This window comes from Narcine bancroftii, chromosome 6 (genome assembly GCF_036971445.1).
Source record: "Narcine bancroftii isolate sNarBan1 chromosome 6, sNarBan1.hap1, whole genome shotgun sequence".
NCBI lineage: Eukaryota > Metazoa > Chordata > Chondrichthyes > Torpediniformes > Narcinidae > Narcine > Narcine bancroftii.
Window position 1 is genome coordinate 82,528,246 of NC_091474.1, and position 20,325 is coordinate 82,548,570.

A 20,325-nucleotide genomic window follows, 5' to 3' on the forward strand; every position below is an offset into this window, starting at 1 on the left:
CGGGGATTGGGTGCTCCTCGCCACCACAGCTCCCTGTTCCTTGGTGCAGGTAAGGCCTTCTTCTTTCTTCTCCGGTGACTCTTCTACTTTTTTTTCGGTTGTTTTTACTTTCTCCTTCTTGGGTGCCATCTTCTTTCTCTTCTCTGTAACTTTATCTTCTATTTCTTATATTTTATTTTTGTTGTGCTTTGTCTTTTCCTAACTTTTTTCTTTGTTTTCTGGAGAGGACTGGTTTCCCCAACCGACCACTACTCCATCACGTGACTCCTCATTTATTCTCAATGATTGTGGACAAATTATTTTGTCTTTGGAATGATTCAATAAACTCATAAATTAATACATCAAACAAGAATATATGATGTGTATCCCTTGATTACAGAAGATTAAATTTCTCACCTTGCAATTTGTACAACATAATTATCCACATTAAATCATACCTTCAGCATCTGTAACAAATGCATTAAACACTTTAGGCTCTTTTCATTACTGGCAAACTCCCGTCTGGTCAAAATTCAGCCCAAAGCAGCAAGTCAGAGGAAACTTCACTAATCTAGCTATTTTGAACAACATTGTATTATATTTTTTCTTAAATTGTTAATATGATTACAAATACCCAGACAAGGCATTCTTTACTTTGGCTCCTTCGGAAAATAGGTACAGTGGCACAAGGACAGCTTCTTCTCTGCAGCCATCAGATTCCTGAATAATCAATGAACCAAAGACACTGCCTTACTTTTTGCTCATTTTAAAAATAGTAATGTTGTAAGATGGTTATAATATGAATGTTTGCACTATGAACGCTGCCGTAGAAACACCAAATTTTATGACTTGTTCATGACAATAAATTCTGATTCTGAGTATCAGCAACTTTCTCAAGAAATGTGTTATTATTTGGTGGAAATATTTACTGAGCAACTGTTTCATTCTGCAGTGCTGTCGATAAGTTTCCATCTCCCCGTTCAATACAGTGCAGATATCTGAGGTGTGATGCCATTTGATTGTTGTTGCAGCCACCACAGCTATTGCACTGGCCACGATGGGATGTGTGATCACCATCTTGTCGCTCCCCTTGATTCTGCTGCTCGTGTACAAACAGAGGCAGGAGACGGTCACCAGGAGAAGTAAGTAAGACATGAACTCAAAGCTCAATGGCTTTGCACAGCTGATATGCCACCCTTGCTATCTTTTGCAAACAACATGAATAAATCACTATGCATCAATAAAAAGTCAACCAATATACCAGATCCTGTGTACAGCAACTTCTACATACAGTGGCAACCTTGCAGATGCAATTGGCAATAAAGAAATGGATTATCAGACTCTCCATGCTAAATCTTATGCACTTACAAACTCACACCATGGCCATGTGTTGCACACCTAGATGTGCCCGTAACGATCACTGCTCCTCCAGATTTAGCTTCCAATGACTGACTCATCACCTGATGCAACCTGCAATGACTAAATACTTCATCACATACTTGACTGTGACAGGCTCATTCACAGTCTCGCGTCACCAGCCTCCTATTGCCATGTCTTCTACGTTACTGGACTTATCCAGCAATAACTTACACATTATCAGACCTTCCATCTGACAAAACATGAATTGGTATATCTCCATGCAATGTCTTTTCTATACTACAAGATTCAACTGCAGAGCCACATGCATTACCACACATGCCCTGAAAACATCTCATACATTACCGAAGTCAAAGTAGTAAAAACACAATGCTGGAGAAACTTAGCAGCTCAAGCAGTGTCCTTTAAATAGCAAAGGTAAAAATACATAACCATCTTTTCAGGCTTGAGCTGTTCATCAAAGTATGGGAAAGTATCGGAAGCCATCCGAACAAAAGAGTAGTGGGGAAGAGGTGGAGAAGAGAGGGAGGGGTCAGCAGCAATCAAAGGGAGGAGGGATGGTGAGGTGAAGCAAGGGGGAAGGGAGGGAGGAGAACTGGAAAGGGGAAGGGGAAAGAGGAGAACATGTTAGCAGAAACTGGAAAAGTTGCTGTTAATGCCATCTGGCTAGAGAGTTGCCCACATGGAAAATCAGGTGTGGTCTCGGAGGGGCAGTACATAAGGCCATGGACAGACATGTAAGTGCAGGAGTGTGACAGAGAAATGAAATGGTTGGCTACTGGGAGGTCCCTGTTATTGATGTAGACAGAGCGAGGGTGCTCAGCAAAGTGACCTCCCAATTTTTGCCCAGTCTCTGATGCACCGATGCACCTGATGCAGTAAATCAGTCCTGCGGATGCACAAGTGAAGTGTTGAAAGACTTGTTTGGGGTCCCTGACTGAGGAGAGGGAGGAGGTTGGATGCAAGCGTTGCACCTCCTGTGGTCTCAGGGAAAAGTGCTGGGGGGGAGGGTGGGGAGCGCTGAGTGCACGAGGGAATCACGGAGGGAGCAGTCCCAACACAAGGCCGAGAGAGGAGATGAGGGGAAGATGTGTCTGGTTACATTTCTGAATACATCTTCACCTGTATCCCCAAACCAAATGGGAAATGGATTAGGGAGTGTTTGAGATAGATGGGACCAAATCCAATGGAGTGGACATCACAATGAGGTAACCTAAATGAAATAAATAAAAATAAAAACACAAAGCTGGAGAAATTGAGCATGTTGAAGAAAGAGTGTGGTTTATATGGCAAAGATATAGATACATAACCAATCTTAGGGGCTTGAACCCTTCAACAAGGTATGAGAAAAATGTAGATAGATGTCTGAACAAAATAGTGGTACGCGAGGGGCACTAGCCTACAGGCAGGAGGTAATATCTAGATAAGGGAAGGAGGGTACAAGAGAAAGCAGGATGACTGTGAATGGAGAGCTGGAGGAAAGAAAACAGAGGAGAGGGAGAGCAGTGAGTGGTCTAGTAGAAACCGAGGAAGTTAATATCAATGCCATCTGATCGTGGAAGTTTCCTTCTCGATCTGGGGAATATAGTACAAGGCAGCAGAGCTTCAGATTAATGAATCCGCTGAGTTAGTTCCATAACTTGGTATTTTGTCACTCCAATTGCCTGCAGATGCTATCAATGAGGTTAGATTTTGAAAGACTTTTGATGATTGGGTCACCAAGGACTAGGTAGAAAATTACTGAGCACGAACATATTGAATGGGAGAGCTGCCTCATATTAAATAGGCATCAGATGTTACTGCTTCTGATATGCTCTGGTAGGACCTTAGCACGAAACTCATTTTGTGGCAATTCTGTTCTGCAGTCTCAGCTTAAATTCAATGTGCTCAAGCTTGTGCTTTGATATTCAGAGAAAGTCTGATAGAGTCAGCCTAGTTCATTGGGGGTGATGTCCCCACCACGAAAAGGAAAATGGGGCTCAGCAGAAGAATTTGAGATGTTTCAGCTGCTGCCGATTATCATCAGACATCATTGAGCATCTTCCTACTCCTTTCCACTACTCCATGACGCAGCTAAGGTTGTGCAACTTTACCCGACGTCTCAGGCAAAAACAAACCTGCTGAGACACACTAAAGGAGAAATTGGGATAACCCTGTCGAGGAGACAGAGCAAGGTTGTGGTTGATATGGAGGGGAGTGAGAAGACGTTGTCTGGATTGGTATAGTGGGAACATTGTCTGGAGAATACATGTTGCTCTGGGCCCCACTGTGTCAAATGATCCACTGCTGCACTGCAAGCTGAACTTGTCTCTGTAATTCCCACAGAAACCTGAATTTGAAGTGTTTGGCTTTCTCTCAACTCATTTTTTTTTATTGCAGGAGCTCATGAACTTGTGAGAATGGACAGGTACGTTCCCCAAGGGTCACACCTACTCTGTAAGCTCGAGGCATTCTCCTTTTTTCCCCCAAATTAAATGTTGAAAGCTTTAGAGGGAATTTGGACCAAATACTGGGAAATGGGACTAGGTTAGGCCGACAACTGGATCAGTTGGATCAAAGGGGCTGTTTCCATTCTGTAAAACTGTGAATTCCATTATGTGTGCAGATAAGTTCCAGAACTGGAACTCTTAAAGAACCCAAGATTAGATGGTTGTGGTAGGATTGGGGAAGTTTACAGCCCAAGTCTTTCTTGGGGTTCGATTCCAGGTCTTGCATCGCAAGTAGATATTGTCGTAAGTCGGGGATCTACCTGTACTGGTAGTATTCTGCCTTGTCTCTGCCGGGACTCCTGGCCCGGGAGGCTGACGTCCCCGTTGTTTTTGGGAGGCCGACTTCCCCGCTGCTGCCACGAACGTGAGAGGGAGCCAGGTAACTCGGGGTAGCGATGTCACCTCGCCACCTGCGTTGTGATTTGGAATGCATGTGCAGATTGCCATCGCTCTCTCTCCCTCTTCAATCTCTCTCCCTCCCCAGTGATAGCAATCTGTGTATGTGCTTCACATCACCTTTTTTTGAGAAAACAGTGTTGGGTCTGTCAAAGCATGATACAGGTAGACCCTGACCTACCTTTATTCAAAACGGATTCTGATCATCGTAACTTCAAAATATCGTAAGTCGGGGTTCACCTGTATGCTGTCGAATAGGATGAATCCAAATCTTAAAATTTTCACCTTAAAATCACGTCTTCCTATACGCTGGGTCTAAAATTCAAACCTTGATGGCCAAGTCAAAACGCCACCACCATTTTTACGTCGACTCCGATGCGATCTCACACATGCCCTGTTAGCTCGCAGTGAAGTCTCAGCGCTCCCCCGCAGGGTCCACCTGCTCAGTCTGACTGGCGTAGGCTCTGTACAGGCTTTAAACAGCCTGATACAGGAGCTTACGGTGGTTCATTTTAAAATATCCTGATAAAATTAAAAGCTTAATATGGTAATTTGCTATTAAAATATTGTGATTTGTTTTAACTATATCCATTTGGGGGGAGGGGGGTGGAAATTCTGGGACCATCCTCTTTAGAGTTGTCCTATACAATGACATAGACAGTGGATCTCTCCTATCACTACAGAGGATCAGCAGCACTAGGTTGTCAAAGTTATTGATAGATTGATTAAAGAGTTGTTGAAATCTTGGAAGATTCCAAGTTTGTGAAACTCGTACTTGAGAGGAGGATGCATGAGAATGGTAGGGTTGCCGAAGCTGTTTAATAGCACTGCTAATACTGGTATGGAGCCAGGAGAGTGGGGAGTGGGGAGTGGGGAGCAGAGGGAAAATACTGCTCTGCAGGGTCCTACTGCCTGGTCCTGATGCTGCTAGCTCCAAACAGTCTTTAAGCGGCCTGTTAAAGGAGCCATCAGTGTTTATTTTAAATTGAAGTTTGCCGCAGACTATGAGGGTTGCAGACCCCAGGGGAGCAGTGAACTGGCATAGGGAACCAGAAACTGGGATAACACCCCCCCGTCCGCCCCCCCCTCCCTGTTGAGAAGGAGAAGGACAAGAGACAACCCTTCAGGGAAGGTGACCATGGCCATGGGCCACTGAGGGACTCAGAGGCTGAAGGAGCCACACATGTTGTGGGCTGCTGAACAATGACTCAGGGAAACTTGGATTCACAACATTGCTGAGAGCAAGAAGGGCTCCTGAAGGCTTCCTGAATGTATCGGAGGCTTGAACCTAGAGCTTGGGTTGCTGATGGATCAATCAGGAATCTGCGTGGCTGCAGAGGCTGTAAGAGCCTCTGTAAGACACTCGGTGCCTTTGAAGGGACTGCCTTTTGCTTCTCTCTCTCCTATTATTTGGGGTGCTCGGCAATACTCCTGGCAACTCGTTGCCTTACAGCAGACAAAATTTGAAGTGTATCTTGTAAACCACATTTTTATGTATTATTACATGACAATAAAAGAACCTTGAACATCTTAAAACTAGCTGTGAAAATTCCCAGCACGTCTGGACGCAGCAGACTGCAGATGCTGGCATCTGGTTCAAAAGTGAAAAAAATAGTTGGAGGACCTCAGGAGATTGAGGAGTGTCTGTGGAGTGGGGGGAGCAGAAACTAATTGTTGATATTTTTGGTTGAGATCCTGCATCAGCAAGTCATGACCCTGAAACGTCCACAATTTAGTTCCCTCCACAGATGATGGAGGGAGAGTCTTGGACAAGAGGGCACAACTTCAGGATTGAAGGGCGGCTGCTGAGAACAGAAATGTGTAGGAATTTTTTCAGCTGAAGAGTGGTGAATCTGTGGAACTGTTGCCACAGGTGGTTGTGATGGCCAAGTCATTGGGAGCATTTAAGACAGAAATTGATAGGCAGGACGTCAAAGGTTAAAGGTAACAGCGCCAGTGAATGGGGTTCGAATCCGGCACGGTCTCCCTGAGTTTCTGGATACCTCCCTCCCTTGAAAATGTACAGGTGATGTAGGTCAATTGAGTGTAATTGGGCAGAACAGGCTTATGGGCCTGTTTACTGTGGTGTATGTCTAAAAAGAAGGCTGGACAGTGAGGTTGAATGGGAAAATGGATCAGCTCATGATTAAATAGCAGGGCATCGATAGGCTGAATAGCCCATTTCTGCTCTGATGTTTTCTGGTCTTATGTTTGGGATCACTGGTACAGAATTAGACAATCTCATATCACTCATAATTGGGGGTTATCTTCTAAGTTTTTCTTCCTCTTTACAGTGAGGCCATAGGAGTGGAGAATCCAGTATTTGAGGAAATCCCAGTGCAAATTTCAGAAGTGAAACCAAGAGCACAAGCTATCAGTAACCGATTTCCATCTGAATCTGATCGGCACCTTCTCTCCGAGCCCAACACGCCAATTTCCCCTGAGCCTACATCACGATTCTTCCCAATATTGGGTAAGTCTGATCTCCTTCATCCATTGGGCCTGTATGAAAGGAACCTTCAAGTCCAAAATGGTCTCATCCACCACTTCCAACACATCCCTATGCTTAAGGTGAGATGCCCTGGTCTGACAAACAAATAAACAGAGCTACGTTACAAAAGCTGACGTATGTACATGGAAAGGCAAACTGACAAACTTATTGTCAATTAACTGAATTCAGAAATTCCAGCTAAATCTCTTCAGCGGCAATTTTGTTCTGGAGTCAGGAGGTTGTGGAATTTAACAAATATCTACACTTGCATTGGTACAGTATCAAAGTACTCTATGACCGATAGATGAAATGTTAAATATCTTCCCATAAGATGAACACACAAGATTCTGTAGTAATATTTCAACAGCAGAAAAGTATGGATCAATATCAAAATGGATGGTTCGCATGGACTAGATTTAAATTTAAATTTAAACATAGCACAGTAATAGGCCCATTCGGTCCATGAGCCCATGCTGCTCAATTACACCCAATTGAACTACAACCCCCAGTACATTTTTTGAAGGGTGAGAGAAAACAGGAGTGCATGGAGGAAGCCCACTCAGACATGGGGAGAACATACAAATCCTTACAGACAGTACAGGCTTGAACCCCAGTTGGTGGCATTGTCACAGATTCGCGCTAACCGATCTTTAACTGTGCCGCCCCCAGATTGGCTGAAGTGCTTGTTTCCATGTTGTAATTCTCAATAACTCCATATGTGAAGTCCATACCAATGTCCTGGTCAATATTTATCTTTACTCAACATCAAAGAAACAGATTAACCAGACATTGCTACACTTCCCAGGGTGGTGGTGCACGAAGTTGCAGCGGCCACTTCAGCTCTTCACAACGGTGAAAGCCCAAACCCACTACGTTGTACCTATGATCAGGAAACTCGTCAAAATACAAAACGCAAGCTGGACTTTCTAATTCGTCGATTGGAAAGATTCTGTGCAGTTTAAACCTGCTGAAGCAGAGAACACAGACTGCTGCGAACAGCGAAGCGGATCTCAGGAGATGCATGAGAGGCCATCAAAGCAACTGCTGGAGAAGGTAAAAGCGTGGAAAATGGGCTGGCATCAGGGTTAGACTGAGAGTTAACTCCTTCTGATCCATTCCCTGATGATCCTACTCTCAAATGTAAGATTACTGGAGAGGAAAATGGATTAGCTGAGGCTGCAAGTGAACCAGAGAGAGATGCAGGGCTGCTGTGCTCTGGCGATTACAGAAACGTGGCTCCAGGACACCATTCCAGACTCAGTGATCCAGCTGGATGGCCTTATCTCCTTCAGAGCAGACAGAGACACTGCTGCTTCTGACAAGACTCGGGGAGGGTGACTGGGCATTTACATCAATGAGAACTGGTGCGCCAATGTCTCTGTTGTGAAGACCTTCTGCTCAGCAGAGATAGAGTATCTCCTAGAAATATTGACCCTTTTACCTGCCCAGGGAACTCTCGGCCACATTGATTGATGAAGTCTACATTCTGCCTTTGGCTAACGAGGGCGAAGCCATGAAGGTGCCACCTGTGAAACCCAGACTTCCTACCCTGACAGTGCCATGATTGTTGCAGGTGACTTCAATCACTACAACCGGAAAGCAATCTTACCGTGGTTTCAACAGCACGTGAACTTTGTCTCCAGAGGAGAGAACATCCTGGATTGGATGCACACCAATGACCCTGGTGCATATAAGGCTGTACCTTGACCCCACCTTGGTTAGTCGGATTGTATATCTGTCCTGCTAACAGACTGCTGGCAAAGCAAACTAGATCAGTTTATAAGGAGATCAGGAGGCGCCGGGTGGGGGGACATAGCAGCAGTGCAAGACTGCTTTGCGACCACAAACTGGAGCTGTTTCAGGGAGACAGTCATCTACAATGGTAATGTAAACATAGAGGAGTACACGAGCTCAGTGACTGACTATATCAGCAAGTGTATTGAGGATGTCACCGAGATCAAATGCTTCATAACCAGAATGGTAGCAGAATATTGAGCACCGTCACGCTGAGCACTGGCGCATCTCAGCCTATGTGCTCAGCCCACTCCTGTTCATGTTTCTGACTCATGATTACATCATCAGATCCAGCTCCAACAATGACATCAAGTTTGCAGATGACGCAGTGGTAGTTGGGCCTCATCAGCGACAATGATGAGTCGCTCTGCAGACAAGAGGTGGAAAATCTCATGAAATGGTGTGAGAGTAACAACAGAGTCTCAACGTGGACATGGTGGCATCAACCCGAGTCTCAACATGGACATGGTGGTAACAACCGAGTCTCAACGTGGACACAGTGGTAACAACCCGAGTCTCAACGTGGACATGGTGGTAACAACCCGAGTCTCAACGTGGACACAGTGAAAGATATGATCAAGAACTTCACGAGGACCAGGAATAATCACCCTCCCCTACACATCAATAATTCTGCAGTGGAGAAGTTCCTTGGAGTTCACTGAACTAGTGACCTATTGTGGACACTCAACATCTCCTCACTTGTCAGGAAGGCGCAACAGTGACTGCACTTCCTGAGAAGGCACCATTCAAATGCTGATGACACCATTGTTTTTGGCAGAATCGCAGACGGCAAAGAGGAAGTGGTTAGGAGAGAGATCGATCAGCTAGTTGGGTGGTATCACAACATCAGCAAAACCAAGGAGATGATTGTGGACTTCAGGAGGAAATCAGGAGAGCTCGACCCAGTCCTCATCAAGGGCTCAGAAGTGGAGAGGGTCAAGAACTTCAAAGTCCTGGGTGTCAACCTCTCCAAGGATTTGTCCTGGAGCCTCCATGTCGATGCAATTACGAAGGCAGCTCGCCAGTGGTTATAGTACTTTTGAGGAGTCTGAGGAGATTTAGCATAGGCCATCTAAACAACAAACTCCTGGACTCATTTAAAGATTCTTACTTTGCACATTATTTAGCATTGAATATTTATTTTCTGTATTGAATTTTATTCCCACTGGGTCTCGATTACATTTCTCTCTTTTGTATACATATCTTTTCTTGAGTACAGTTTTTTTTTCCATTAATGATATGTAAAAATTTTACCTTGCCCTCAGGAAAAAGAATCTCAGGGTTGTATGTTCTCTGACAATAAATCTGAACGATGAACTCCTTTCTCACTTTGATAAAGAGCACAGACCTGAAACATTGTCTGAACATGTCTACCCCTGGATGCTATCTGGCCTGTTGAGCTCCTCCAGAAATTCTTTGACTGTCAAAGATTTCAGCCCCACAGCTTCTGAGTTTCTTTGTTTCATTAACTGATAGCTTACTCGGCAAGTCTTGAAGGTGACAAAACCCCAAAAATTCAGTCTTGAACAGAGAGGTGAAACTCTGCACCCAAACTCTGTGCATACCTGGGCAGACAGCGGTGCTGTGGTTAACAACCAGAAGCTCTGCAAAGATGACTAGATTTTGCATGCTAACTAGTGCAACACTACACTTGTGCTTAAAGAATGTAAACATTTTTACATCACCTGAATCCCCGAGGACAGCAACTGCTTCCACTTACATTAGGTTTATCACAGTATCAAGTCCCAGGGTGTTGCAAAAGAGTGACGTCAAACATAAATCTGACGTCTAGCTACCATGAGAGATGACCAAACTCTGAGTCGCGACCCAAGTTGTAAATTCGGTCTCCAGAGGAAGAAACCTGAGACATGAGATTTAAGAAGAGATTCTGGAGTTTGGGGTCTAGGCAAGTATTGGGGGTGGGAAGAGGTGGGTGAATGGTGGAAGGTGGGCTCATGTTGAGTAAAATTTGAAACAAGCAGGTGGTCTGAATTGGAGGAGTAAAATCATGGTGGAGGTTTTTGGACTGAGATTAGAATGAGCTTTAGTAATTCAAAGGATACCAAGATTCCAATCGATTCTGTGCAAATGCTCTTTCCTGCACAAAATTCCTTGTAGACCAGGTGTAAAATATTGCTCCCCTTAACAAACAATGTGAAGGAAATAATCAATAGTCTTTCAATTTTAATTTTAAACAATAGCAAATGCAGCAAAGAGGTTTCTGGAAAATGCACAGAAGTTAAAAGGGTGTTTTTAACCTAATCCTCATTTGAAATATTAAAAATTGAGTTTTTCCCAGTAAGTCATAGAAGAGGTTGAAAGCCACCTCACAGAGTAATGTGCCAAAATCAACCACATCCTGTTAAAAATCAGGTCAGGAACATTTGTCCTCAGCACAGAAATTAATAGCAATTTTAATGATACCATTTGAACATTAAAAAAAAATTCAAACATACAATTATTCTCCAGCTTTTTCATCAAGAATAAGTATAAATCTTGATTTTTTTTTCAATGAAGTAAAAAGAAACTCCAGCAAGATGACAGCGGGATGGTGGAGGGAGATAGTTGTCCACTGTGAATATTAATTGCTGTTGATTAGCCCTGGCAATCCTTCTTTGCTTGAGCTTCAGGGGTGGGCAACCTTTTAATTTTTAATTTAGACATATAGCATGGTAGCAGGCTATTCCGGCCCATGTGTCTGTGCCACCCAATTAAACTACAGCCCCGATACGTACTCATGGGCCAAAATGGCCTGTTACCATGCTGTATGGACAACCAAGTTGATGGTTTCTAATTCCTAATAACTTGCTGCTCAACAACCATGTATCATCATCACTCTGTCCTAATCTCTGCTGCTTTGACCCATTGTCTTAAATATCCAGTTAATGCTGCGCAAACCAGAGGGAAAGAAATCATCCCCTTTTGTAAAAAAGAATCAAACCAATAAAATAAAAAAGATTGGATGTCTCTTGAGACCATTCAACCCATCATACCCATGCTAGCTAATAATGGGCTTTCCCAAAAAGTTGATTCGTTGGTCTGTGAGAGGAGAACAAAAAGCAGATTTCCACTTTTTAAAAACACAGCAACTCAGGGATTTTTTTTTCTTATTCAAAAATCCTTGGCAAACATATAAAGAAAAACTATTTCTGGACTTCATGTCATCTCTGGATACAAGTGCCGTCATTCATATTTGGAACACTACCATCTCCAACAAGAATGGAAAGAGAATAAAAGCCACACATTAGCCACACATTGGATTTATGCTTCCAAAGCCCCCTTTTCTATATAGCTGATGGTCATTGTTTAAATAAACTGTGCTCCACCGCAGCACAAATAATATGACACATGATCATTTATTTTTGTTAACTGATATTAACAAAACATCATGTTAACAGAGGGATCTGGGAATACAGGTACATAATTTCCTGAAAGTGGTGTCACAGGTAGATAGGGTTGTCAAGATAACTTTTGGCCTATTGACCTCAATAAATCAAAGTACTGAGTACAGGAGTTGGGATGTTATGGTCAAGTTGTATAAGACATTGGTGAGGCCAAATATGGAGTATTGTGTGCAGTTTTGGTCACCTAATTGTAGGAAAGATATAAGATTGAAAGAGTGCACAGAAGATTTATTAGGATGTTGGCTGGACTTCAGGAACTGCGTTGCAGGGAAAGGTTAAACAGGTTAGGATTTTATTTCCTGGAGCATAGAAGAATGAGGGGAGATTTGATAGAGGTATTTATAATTATATAGACAGAGTGAATGTAGATCGGCTTTTTCCACTGAGGGTAGGTGAGGATACAAACCAAAGGACATGGGTTAAAGATGAAAGAGGAAAAAGTTAGGGGAAATGTTAGGGGGAACTTCTTCACATAGAGAAGTGGGAATGAAATAGTAATTTTAACATTTAAGAAGTATTTAGACAGGTACATAAATGGGAGATGTATGGAAGGCTATTGACCGGGTGCAGGTCAGCAGGACTAGGCAGAAAAATAGTTTGGCATAGACTGGATGGACCAAATGGCCTGCTTCCATGCTGTAAAGTTTTATGGGAATAAAATTCTCAAACTCTTCAACAACATTGTACCATGCACCCGAGAGAACGGCAGGCCTCGGTGCCTATCCTGGAGTTCCTGCCTAGGTTTTTGTGTTCAGGTATCTGGAGTGGGATTTGAAGCAACATTCTGACTTGGATGCAAGTCAATGCCAATTGATGCATCAAACAATCTATACAAGACACAGCCCTCTGCTATTTCATGCCTTGATCTGGAAAAAAAATATTCACAGCAATGTTTTCTTTTCTTCCTGCAGAAATTGTGCCAGATTCTCCGAAGTGATGCAGGTGTACCTGGCTTGTCCCACCAAAGGGACCCTGGTTGGAACAGATAAGCTGGCGTGAATTGTCAGAATATGATTGCAAAGGGCATCGCAAACAATGAAACATATTCCACGCAAAACTGGCAGCGACTGATAGCAACCAGGCAAAGTTTGACATTCAGGACCATAACTCTTTGTCCATTTCAAGTTCCACAGAGATTCAAATGAAGGACAATGCAGCAGTGCATTATGTTTTACTAACAGGGATGCAAAGCCTCTATTTGTTGGAAAGACTAAAAATGATGGTCAATTTTTTATACACCAATACATTCAAGTGTTTGGTGGTGTAAGCTCAGTTACCTGGCTACAAACTCTGACTGAATAGGGAATGCATTTGCCTCTCCAAGGAAGAACTGCATGTGCTTCCTTTATCTGCTTTCCCTCTTCTTCCCTTCTGACTGGTGACACCTACTGAGGGCATAAAGCTGTCAAACCCTCATGCTCTAGAGGGACTCTCAAACCCATGATGAGTTCAGGGAGGCAGAAGGGCTGTCAGAGGCCGTTCACCTCATAGTCTGTGCCCCAGCACAATTCACAGACCAGGGTATATGTGCAAAGTGCAACGCTCACCTTAATTATGCCAGGGGAAAATAAAAGCCCCTGAATACGAACAACTTTATTTAGTCACTGCTCCAGGCATCATTACAATTTTTCCCTCACCTGCTTTTTGCACCAACGTTCACTGCTATGCTGTCTCGCAGCTTGTGTGACTGGATACAGTTCTTGACCTCCTTGCTGCCCGAGTGGAATTTGCATGTTCTCCCTGTGACAGTGGATCCGGGTGCTCTGGTTTCACCCACATCCCAAAAATGAACGGGTGAGGAATATTGATCAGTCATTGCAGAGGGCTCCCAGAGTGTGTGAGTGGTAGAATCTGAGTGGAGCTGAAGGAAATATAGGGAGAATCAAGAATTGTTTTCTGCATAAATGAATGCTTGCTGGTCACCATAGACAGCCAGAATGGTTTCTGAACTGTGCTCTATGTACATTTTGTACCGAGATACAAGGACTTGAGGTGGCAAGGAAGGAGAAAAGAGATTTGAGCCCACTGCAAGAGAAATCTCATCTATTTCTACAAATGCTGAGCGTTGTGTGATTGACAAGTAAGTTCCATTGTTGGTTCGAATGTTGGCTTCTCAACAGCAACATACCAGCCTCACCAATTACGTTCTTCACAGAAGAGCAATTGGATAGCTGGAAATCCAACAGAAAAGAAGAAAATGCTGCAAGTCCAGCAACATGGGTGGGTGGGAGAGAACCTTTTTTTTAGGTCAAGACCCTCAACCTGATATCGCGTTTTAAGCTGCAGGGGAGTGGAGACCACACTCCAATTTCCATTAAACTCCCTCCCACTCTTTCCTGATCCCTTTGTCTCCTTCCCTCCACCCCTTCCCACTCTCTCCCTCTGTCACCTCAGTTTTTTTCTCTTCTACTCTCCCACCTGAAGCCATCTCTTACCTGTTAACCTGAGCTCCTCCCCCACACCTCCCTCCTCTCCTCCCCCCCCCCCCGTCTATGGATGCTGCGTGACTTGCTGGGTCTCTCCGGCATGTTTATATCTTGCACGTGATCCCAGCATGTGCAGACTTTTTGTTTAATTGAACACTGCAGGAGCGCTGTCCAGTCAACAACTGATAGAAAAAAATCCAAATCACTTCTTCAAGGTCCATGAGGTGATTTATCCCAGTTTAATCAATATCCAGTCAACATTACTGAAATATTATCACGCTGATAACTGGTGGATACATTTCCTAGATGAGAACAGTGACACTTCAAAAGAATTTCACAAGTTATTTATTGGCTTGGAGCACCCAGATGGATATGAAAGGTACTGTAGAAATGTGAGTCATTATATCCTTAAAGGTGCAATACATAAAAGCACGGGAGAAACTCAGCAGGCCACGCAGCATCTACAGGACGAAATGGGGAACTGAATATTTCGGGCCTGAGCCCTTCCTTAAAGTGTGAGCAAATATTGGGCAGGTATCTGAATAAAATGGAAATGGTGGGGATAGGGAGGGAGGAGCACAGTCTAATAGGTCATTGGTGGATATAGGTGGGAAGGTAGAAGAGTGAAAAAGCTGAGATGTAATGGGGTAAGGGTAGCTCTCTGAATAGAGTGTGGGAAGCTGGAAGAAAGAAGACAGAGGGATAGGGAAAGAGGGTGTTCATGGAAACTGGAGAAGTCGATGCTAATACTGTCTGGTTGAAGAGTGCCATGACATTTCCTCCAATTTGTGGGTAGCCTCAGTTTGGCAGTGTTTAAGGCCTTGGATATATTGGTATGGGAATGGTGTGCTGAATTAAAATGGATGGCCACTGGGAAGTCCCTGTTCTCGCACGACACTCCCAGTATCTGCAGACTTTCCTGCTTATTTCTTTAAAGGCGGCATCCAAACAGCATCAACTCACCCAGCTCCTTCATTACAGTTTGGCGCTCTTCCAGGAGGTTTATCAGAGACGCTTTTGCAATAACTGAGCACCAGCTGGAAGCTCAGGCTGCTCAACATGCATGACATGGTGTCTGAAAAGGGAGGACAGCACAAAAGGTGTGAGGGAGGGCATTCAAGGGGCTCCTGCAAATGGAAGTGTTGACAGCAGCTGAGCATCACTTCCTAGCACCTGACTTTTGAAAGCAGGTCAAATCGAGGCGGGTGTAATGAGCATATACACCTACCCAGTGCAACAAAAGAAGCAATGGAAATTTCCATTAAATGTCTCAAAATACAAGTGTTTAAAATGCACAGGAAGCTGATTAGCGTCTGCAAGGAAACCTATGACGATAGTTCCAGCTCTGCAGAATTTTAGTTATGAGAAATGTTTAACATGGGAAGTTGCTTCCTTTGGAGGCTGGGGTGGGGGGGGGGAATAGAAAAAGATGATACACGTTTTCTTCAATGAAAATGATGGAAGAATCCAGGAATGAAAGCGTTAGCACATGAGGAATGATTATTGGCTCTTGGACTGTACTCAGGAGTACAGAAGGATGAGGGAGAACCTCATGCAGTCATTTTGAGTGCTGAAAGGACTGGACAGAGTCGATGTGGCAAGGATGTTTCTTATGGTAGGGGGGTGTAAGACAAGAGGGCTCAACTTCAAAATAAAAGGATATCAATTTAAAACAGAGATAAAGAAACAATTATTTTGTCAGAGGGTTGTGGGTCTGTGGAACTTGTTGCCACAGGCAGACTTTGACAGGTATTTGATTATTCGGGGCGTCAGGGATTACGAGGAGAAGACTAGAGAGTGGAGCTGAGTGGGAAAATGGATCAACTCATGATTAGAATGGCAGAGCAGCCTCAATGGGCTCCTATATCTTTTGAAAGATTAGCATCTCAGATTTAAGGTCGAAAAATTAGAGGAAAAGCAAAGGGAAAGTGTTTCACTGTAGATTAGTGGGGATCTGGAAGTCACTGTCTGAAAACCCTCATTGAATGGATGAGCCATAATTTACTGGATTACACACAGAGAGCTGGAAGAATGGGTCAAGGTTTTGAGTTCCCAATCTTTCTCAGATCTCTTCCTGAATAATCTGCCTGTTTTTAACCTTCTGGCTCGATTAAATCTGCTGCATATGCCGTGAGAATTTTACATTCATATTGACATGGTTGAAGTGGTATCAGTTTCTCCATCAATCTAATCAGTGGAAACTGTAAAACCAACTTGGGTCTTTAAAGTATTTTCCATCGAATTATATTGCATATGGAAATTGCAGGCATTTTATTTATAAAATGAATAAGGGAACTTTCATCGTCATTTTAGAAGATACCAAGCCCTCATGTTCAATGAAGTGAAGTAACTTCTTGCAATGAAACAAACATAAGAGCCAATTTGTGCACAGCAAGCTCCACAAAGTTAAGACCCCTGGCTCTAAATTTCCATTATTCTGAAGTCCATACGAGGAACTCTCCTAGTGTAGGATTGCCCTTTGAATGAGATTCTTCAGGATCATTTTTTGAGGAGTGATCTTCCACATATATTTCTCCCTCATCTAAAACCCAATCAGACATTTCTTCTTTGTGATTTTCAGCAGCGCACAAATGACTTCCTGTTTCTTTTTTGACTTTCAACATAAGAAATAGGAGCAGGAGTTAGCCATCGGGTCCGTCCAGCCTGCTCTGCCATTCATTAAGTTCTGCTGATCTGCCTGAATCTAATGAACCTTAACCCTTTGGACACCGTGTCCCTCATTTCAGGGTCTACCAACAAGTGCACATACTCCATCTCCCAATTTTCCAGGACTGGTTTTATTCCCAACCACCCGCTGGTTCATAGTGGTGTTCCTGCTGTAGATTTCCCATGGACCCAGTCTGGAGTATATATTGTAAAAGGTTAAAAATGGTCAGAGTCCAAAGGGTTAATTTCCCATCATCTTTGTCTTAAAAGCTTGGGCTTATGTCCCCTAGTTCTAGTCTCACCTGCCAGTGGAAACCACCTCCCTGCTTTCATCTTACCCATTCTTTCTGGAAGGAATGCTCTGCCTCTCAAAACTGCCCTCCATCCCCTCAGCATCAAATGGCATCTGACACAATGCACGGATCCTATGTTTATGTAACAAGAATGTACAATATATATAACTATCTGTTAATTATCCAAAATATATGTAAATTACTCTGAACTTTTTTTTACATTGTAACATTTTGATGTCAAAATTAGCTTTGTAGGAATTGAAAGAATATGACAAATAAAAGCCCCTGCTCTATTTTTTACAGAAACGGTCAACTCTTGCACACCTCAAAGGTCGAGGAAAATGTCTTGACACCTATTAATGGGATAAATATTGTCTATTTACCTTGGAAACAATAGGGCGGATTCTACAAACCCAATACACGAAAGGTTATGGATCCTACACTATTAGTTGCACATTATTCTTCATTTCCAGATTCTGAATTATTCCAGGTGGCCCCCCTGGCTTATAATGGTCCAACTTAGATATTTCTAAGTTACGATGGTTCGAGTCCGTACTTTCAATTTCAAATTCCGACCTGTTCCCGCGTTTGCGATATGTGGTACATTACTCTCTCGTGATGCTGACTCAATCACGCTCACAGTCTCTGTAGTGATCATGCAAACCCCCACAAACCAGCAATTAATTTTAATTCAATGCTTCAAACATTCTTCATGCCCAGATTACTTTCAACTGTGTACGTTAATGGCTTTATCAGTATGGAAGAAAGGTATTAGAAATGCAATTCTAAAAAATGGTAGGGGCGTATTCAACTTACGATGGGTTTGCCCCAATGTAAGCTGAGGAGCACCTTGTATTTTCTTAATGTCACGGCAGTGTGGAACTCATTCACAAGGTGTATGGAAGGTAAGGGACAGAGATATATGAAAGGGGAAGCTGGCTGACGAGAAAGACCAAAAGGACATGCTGAAAGGGCAAGGTGGAAAGGGAATGGGAGGTTTTTGTAGCAATTCAATTCAGAATGGAACAGATGGGCTGAATGGCCTGTTTCTAAATCTAAACTGCCCATCAATCTCTGCAAGATAATAGGGAGGGCTGAAGGTTTGCAGTTTTTATTTTTGATGGGTGTCAGAATCCACGCTTACCAAATTTAGACAGGCAGCATGACAACAAGCCCTTCTATCCCACGAGCTCAATTACACCCAATTAACTTTCAACCTCTGTATGTTTTTGAAGGGTGGGAGAACACCAGAGGAAACCAACACAGACACAGGGAGAACGTACAAACGCCTTACAGAATGTGCCGAATTTGAACCCCCATTGCTGGGGCTGTAACAACACTGCGCTAACCATGCCCCCGAGTTTGAGGAATTCTTCTTAAAAGAAGTGCTTTGCCTCTCAGTATGAACACTATCTCTTCTCTGCAAATGTCTGGTTGAATTATATATTTTTAATTGCAAGTAACATTCTATCCTATGTGGTGGTCATGCACTGATGGGAAAATGAGTGGGACGAGTTGCTCTATCTTCCTCTAAGGACAGTTAGTGTGCACCCAGGATTAATTTGGGTATGTTATTTCAGTCAACACTGGTTGGTGGACTTGAATAATTTCTGTTATTACAGAAAACACCAGTTTCCTGCTGTGGGAGAATCTAGAACCACTGGTCAATGTTAAAAATAAGGTGTCACTCATTTAAGATGGCAATGAAGAGAGTTTCTCTCTCAGGGGGCCACAAATCTTTTGTACTCTTCTTCAAAGAGAAGTGAGAAACAGAGCGGTTGAATATTTCTACAACAAAGGTAATAGTTCCTGGATAAGCAATAGGGTGCAAGGTTACTGGGGTGGGGGGTGGGGGAAATGCAGGGTTGATATTACAATCAGACGAGCAGCACATTTCATTGAATGATGGAGCAGGGTGGAAATTGACAGTGAATAAATACCAAACCATTTAATACATGATACGCATTCAAATTGCCTGCATTCAGACTTGTTTTCCATAAAACCATAAAACATAGGAGCCCACCATTTAATCATGAACTGATCCATTTCCCGGAGGGAGTCACGTGATGGAGTAGTGGCCGGACGGTGAACTCCAGCCCTCTCCAGAAAAGTCGGGAAAAACAAAGGAAAACACAAAGGCACAGAAATAAAAGTTACAGAAAAGTGAGTGTAAAGGTGGAAAGAAGATGGCGACAAAAAAAGAAAAATCGAAAGCAACGGTAAGAAGAGAGGAAGAGAAGACAAAGGAGGAAAAAGGTGAAGGCCTTACCTGTCCGAAGAGGCCCGCTGCGGAGAGAGAAACCCGCTCCCTCAGGTCGGTAAATAATGGACTACAAAAATGGCTTGCTGAGCCGAGTAAAAGTGCGCAACCGCGCATGAAAAAAAACACACCGACGGGAGGGGGGACCAGCTGGGGAGTCGATCTCCACAGCCGGCAACGACAGCTGCAAAACACCTGCAGCAAGAAGAGACCACAAAAGACAATAGAAACAAGAAAGAAGAGAAGGAAAGGGCAACAAAGAAACAACAGATGGCCAACCCAGAGGAAGAAGAAGAGGAAGAGGAAGAGTACAGTGAAATAGAAGAAGAAAAGAAAGGCAAGATAAAGAAGGTACTTTCTCTTATTAAAGGATACATGGAGTCATTTAAAGAATGGCAAACACAGGAATTTAATGATTTAAGAAAAAGAATAAACAACACAGAAGAGAAAATGAATAAAATAGAGATGACCTTAACAGAAATGGGAAAGAAAATGGACAAGATGGAAAAGCGGGCAGTAGCCGCAGAAATGGAGGTAGAAGACTTAAAAAAGAAATTGGAGGAATCTAATAAAAAAACTAAAGAGACACAAGAACTACTAGCTCAAAAAATAGATACAATGGAAAATTATAACAGAAGAAATAACATAAAGATAGTGGGCCTTAAGGAAGATGAAGAAGGCAAGAATATGAGGGAGTTTATAAAAGATTGGATCCCTAAGACCCTAGGATGTCCAGAACTACAGCAAGA

The 20,325-nt window shown here is 43.2% G+C and overlaps 2 protein-coding genes across 11 annotated transcripts in view; one reads left to right on the plus strand and one right to left on the minus strand.

Moving 5' to 3' along the window:
- Window positions 1-17,622, plus strand: part of vsir (V-set immunoregulatory receptor) — a 58,595-nt gene extending 40,973 nt beyond the window's left edge. The window contains exons 4-7 of the mRNA XM_069885569.1: window positions 1,011-1,121; window positions 3,736-3,763; window positions 6,536-6,714; window positions 12,842-17,622. Coding sequence (XP_069741670.1) covers window positions 1,011-1,121; window positions 3,736-3,763; window positions 6,536-6,714; window positions 12,842-12,867 — 344 coding nt within the window. The 3' untranslated portion in view covers window positions 12,868-17,622. The remainder of the gene's footprint in view (window positions 1-1,010; window positions 1,122-3,735; window positions 3,764-6,535; window positions 6,715-12,841) is intronic.
- cdh23 (cadherin-related 23) overlaps window positions 1-20,325 on the minus strand; it is an 874,975-nt gene that overhangs the window by 172,315 nt on the left and 682,335 nt on the right. The gene's annotated exons all lie outside the window — the stretch shown is intronic.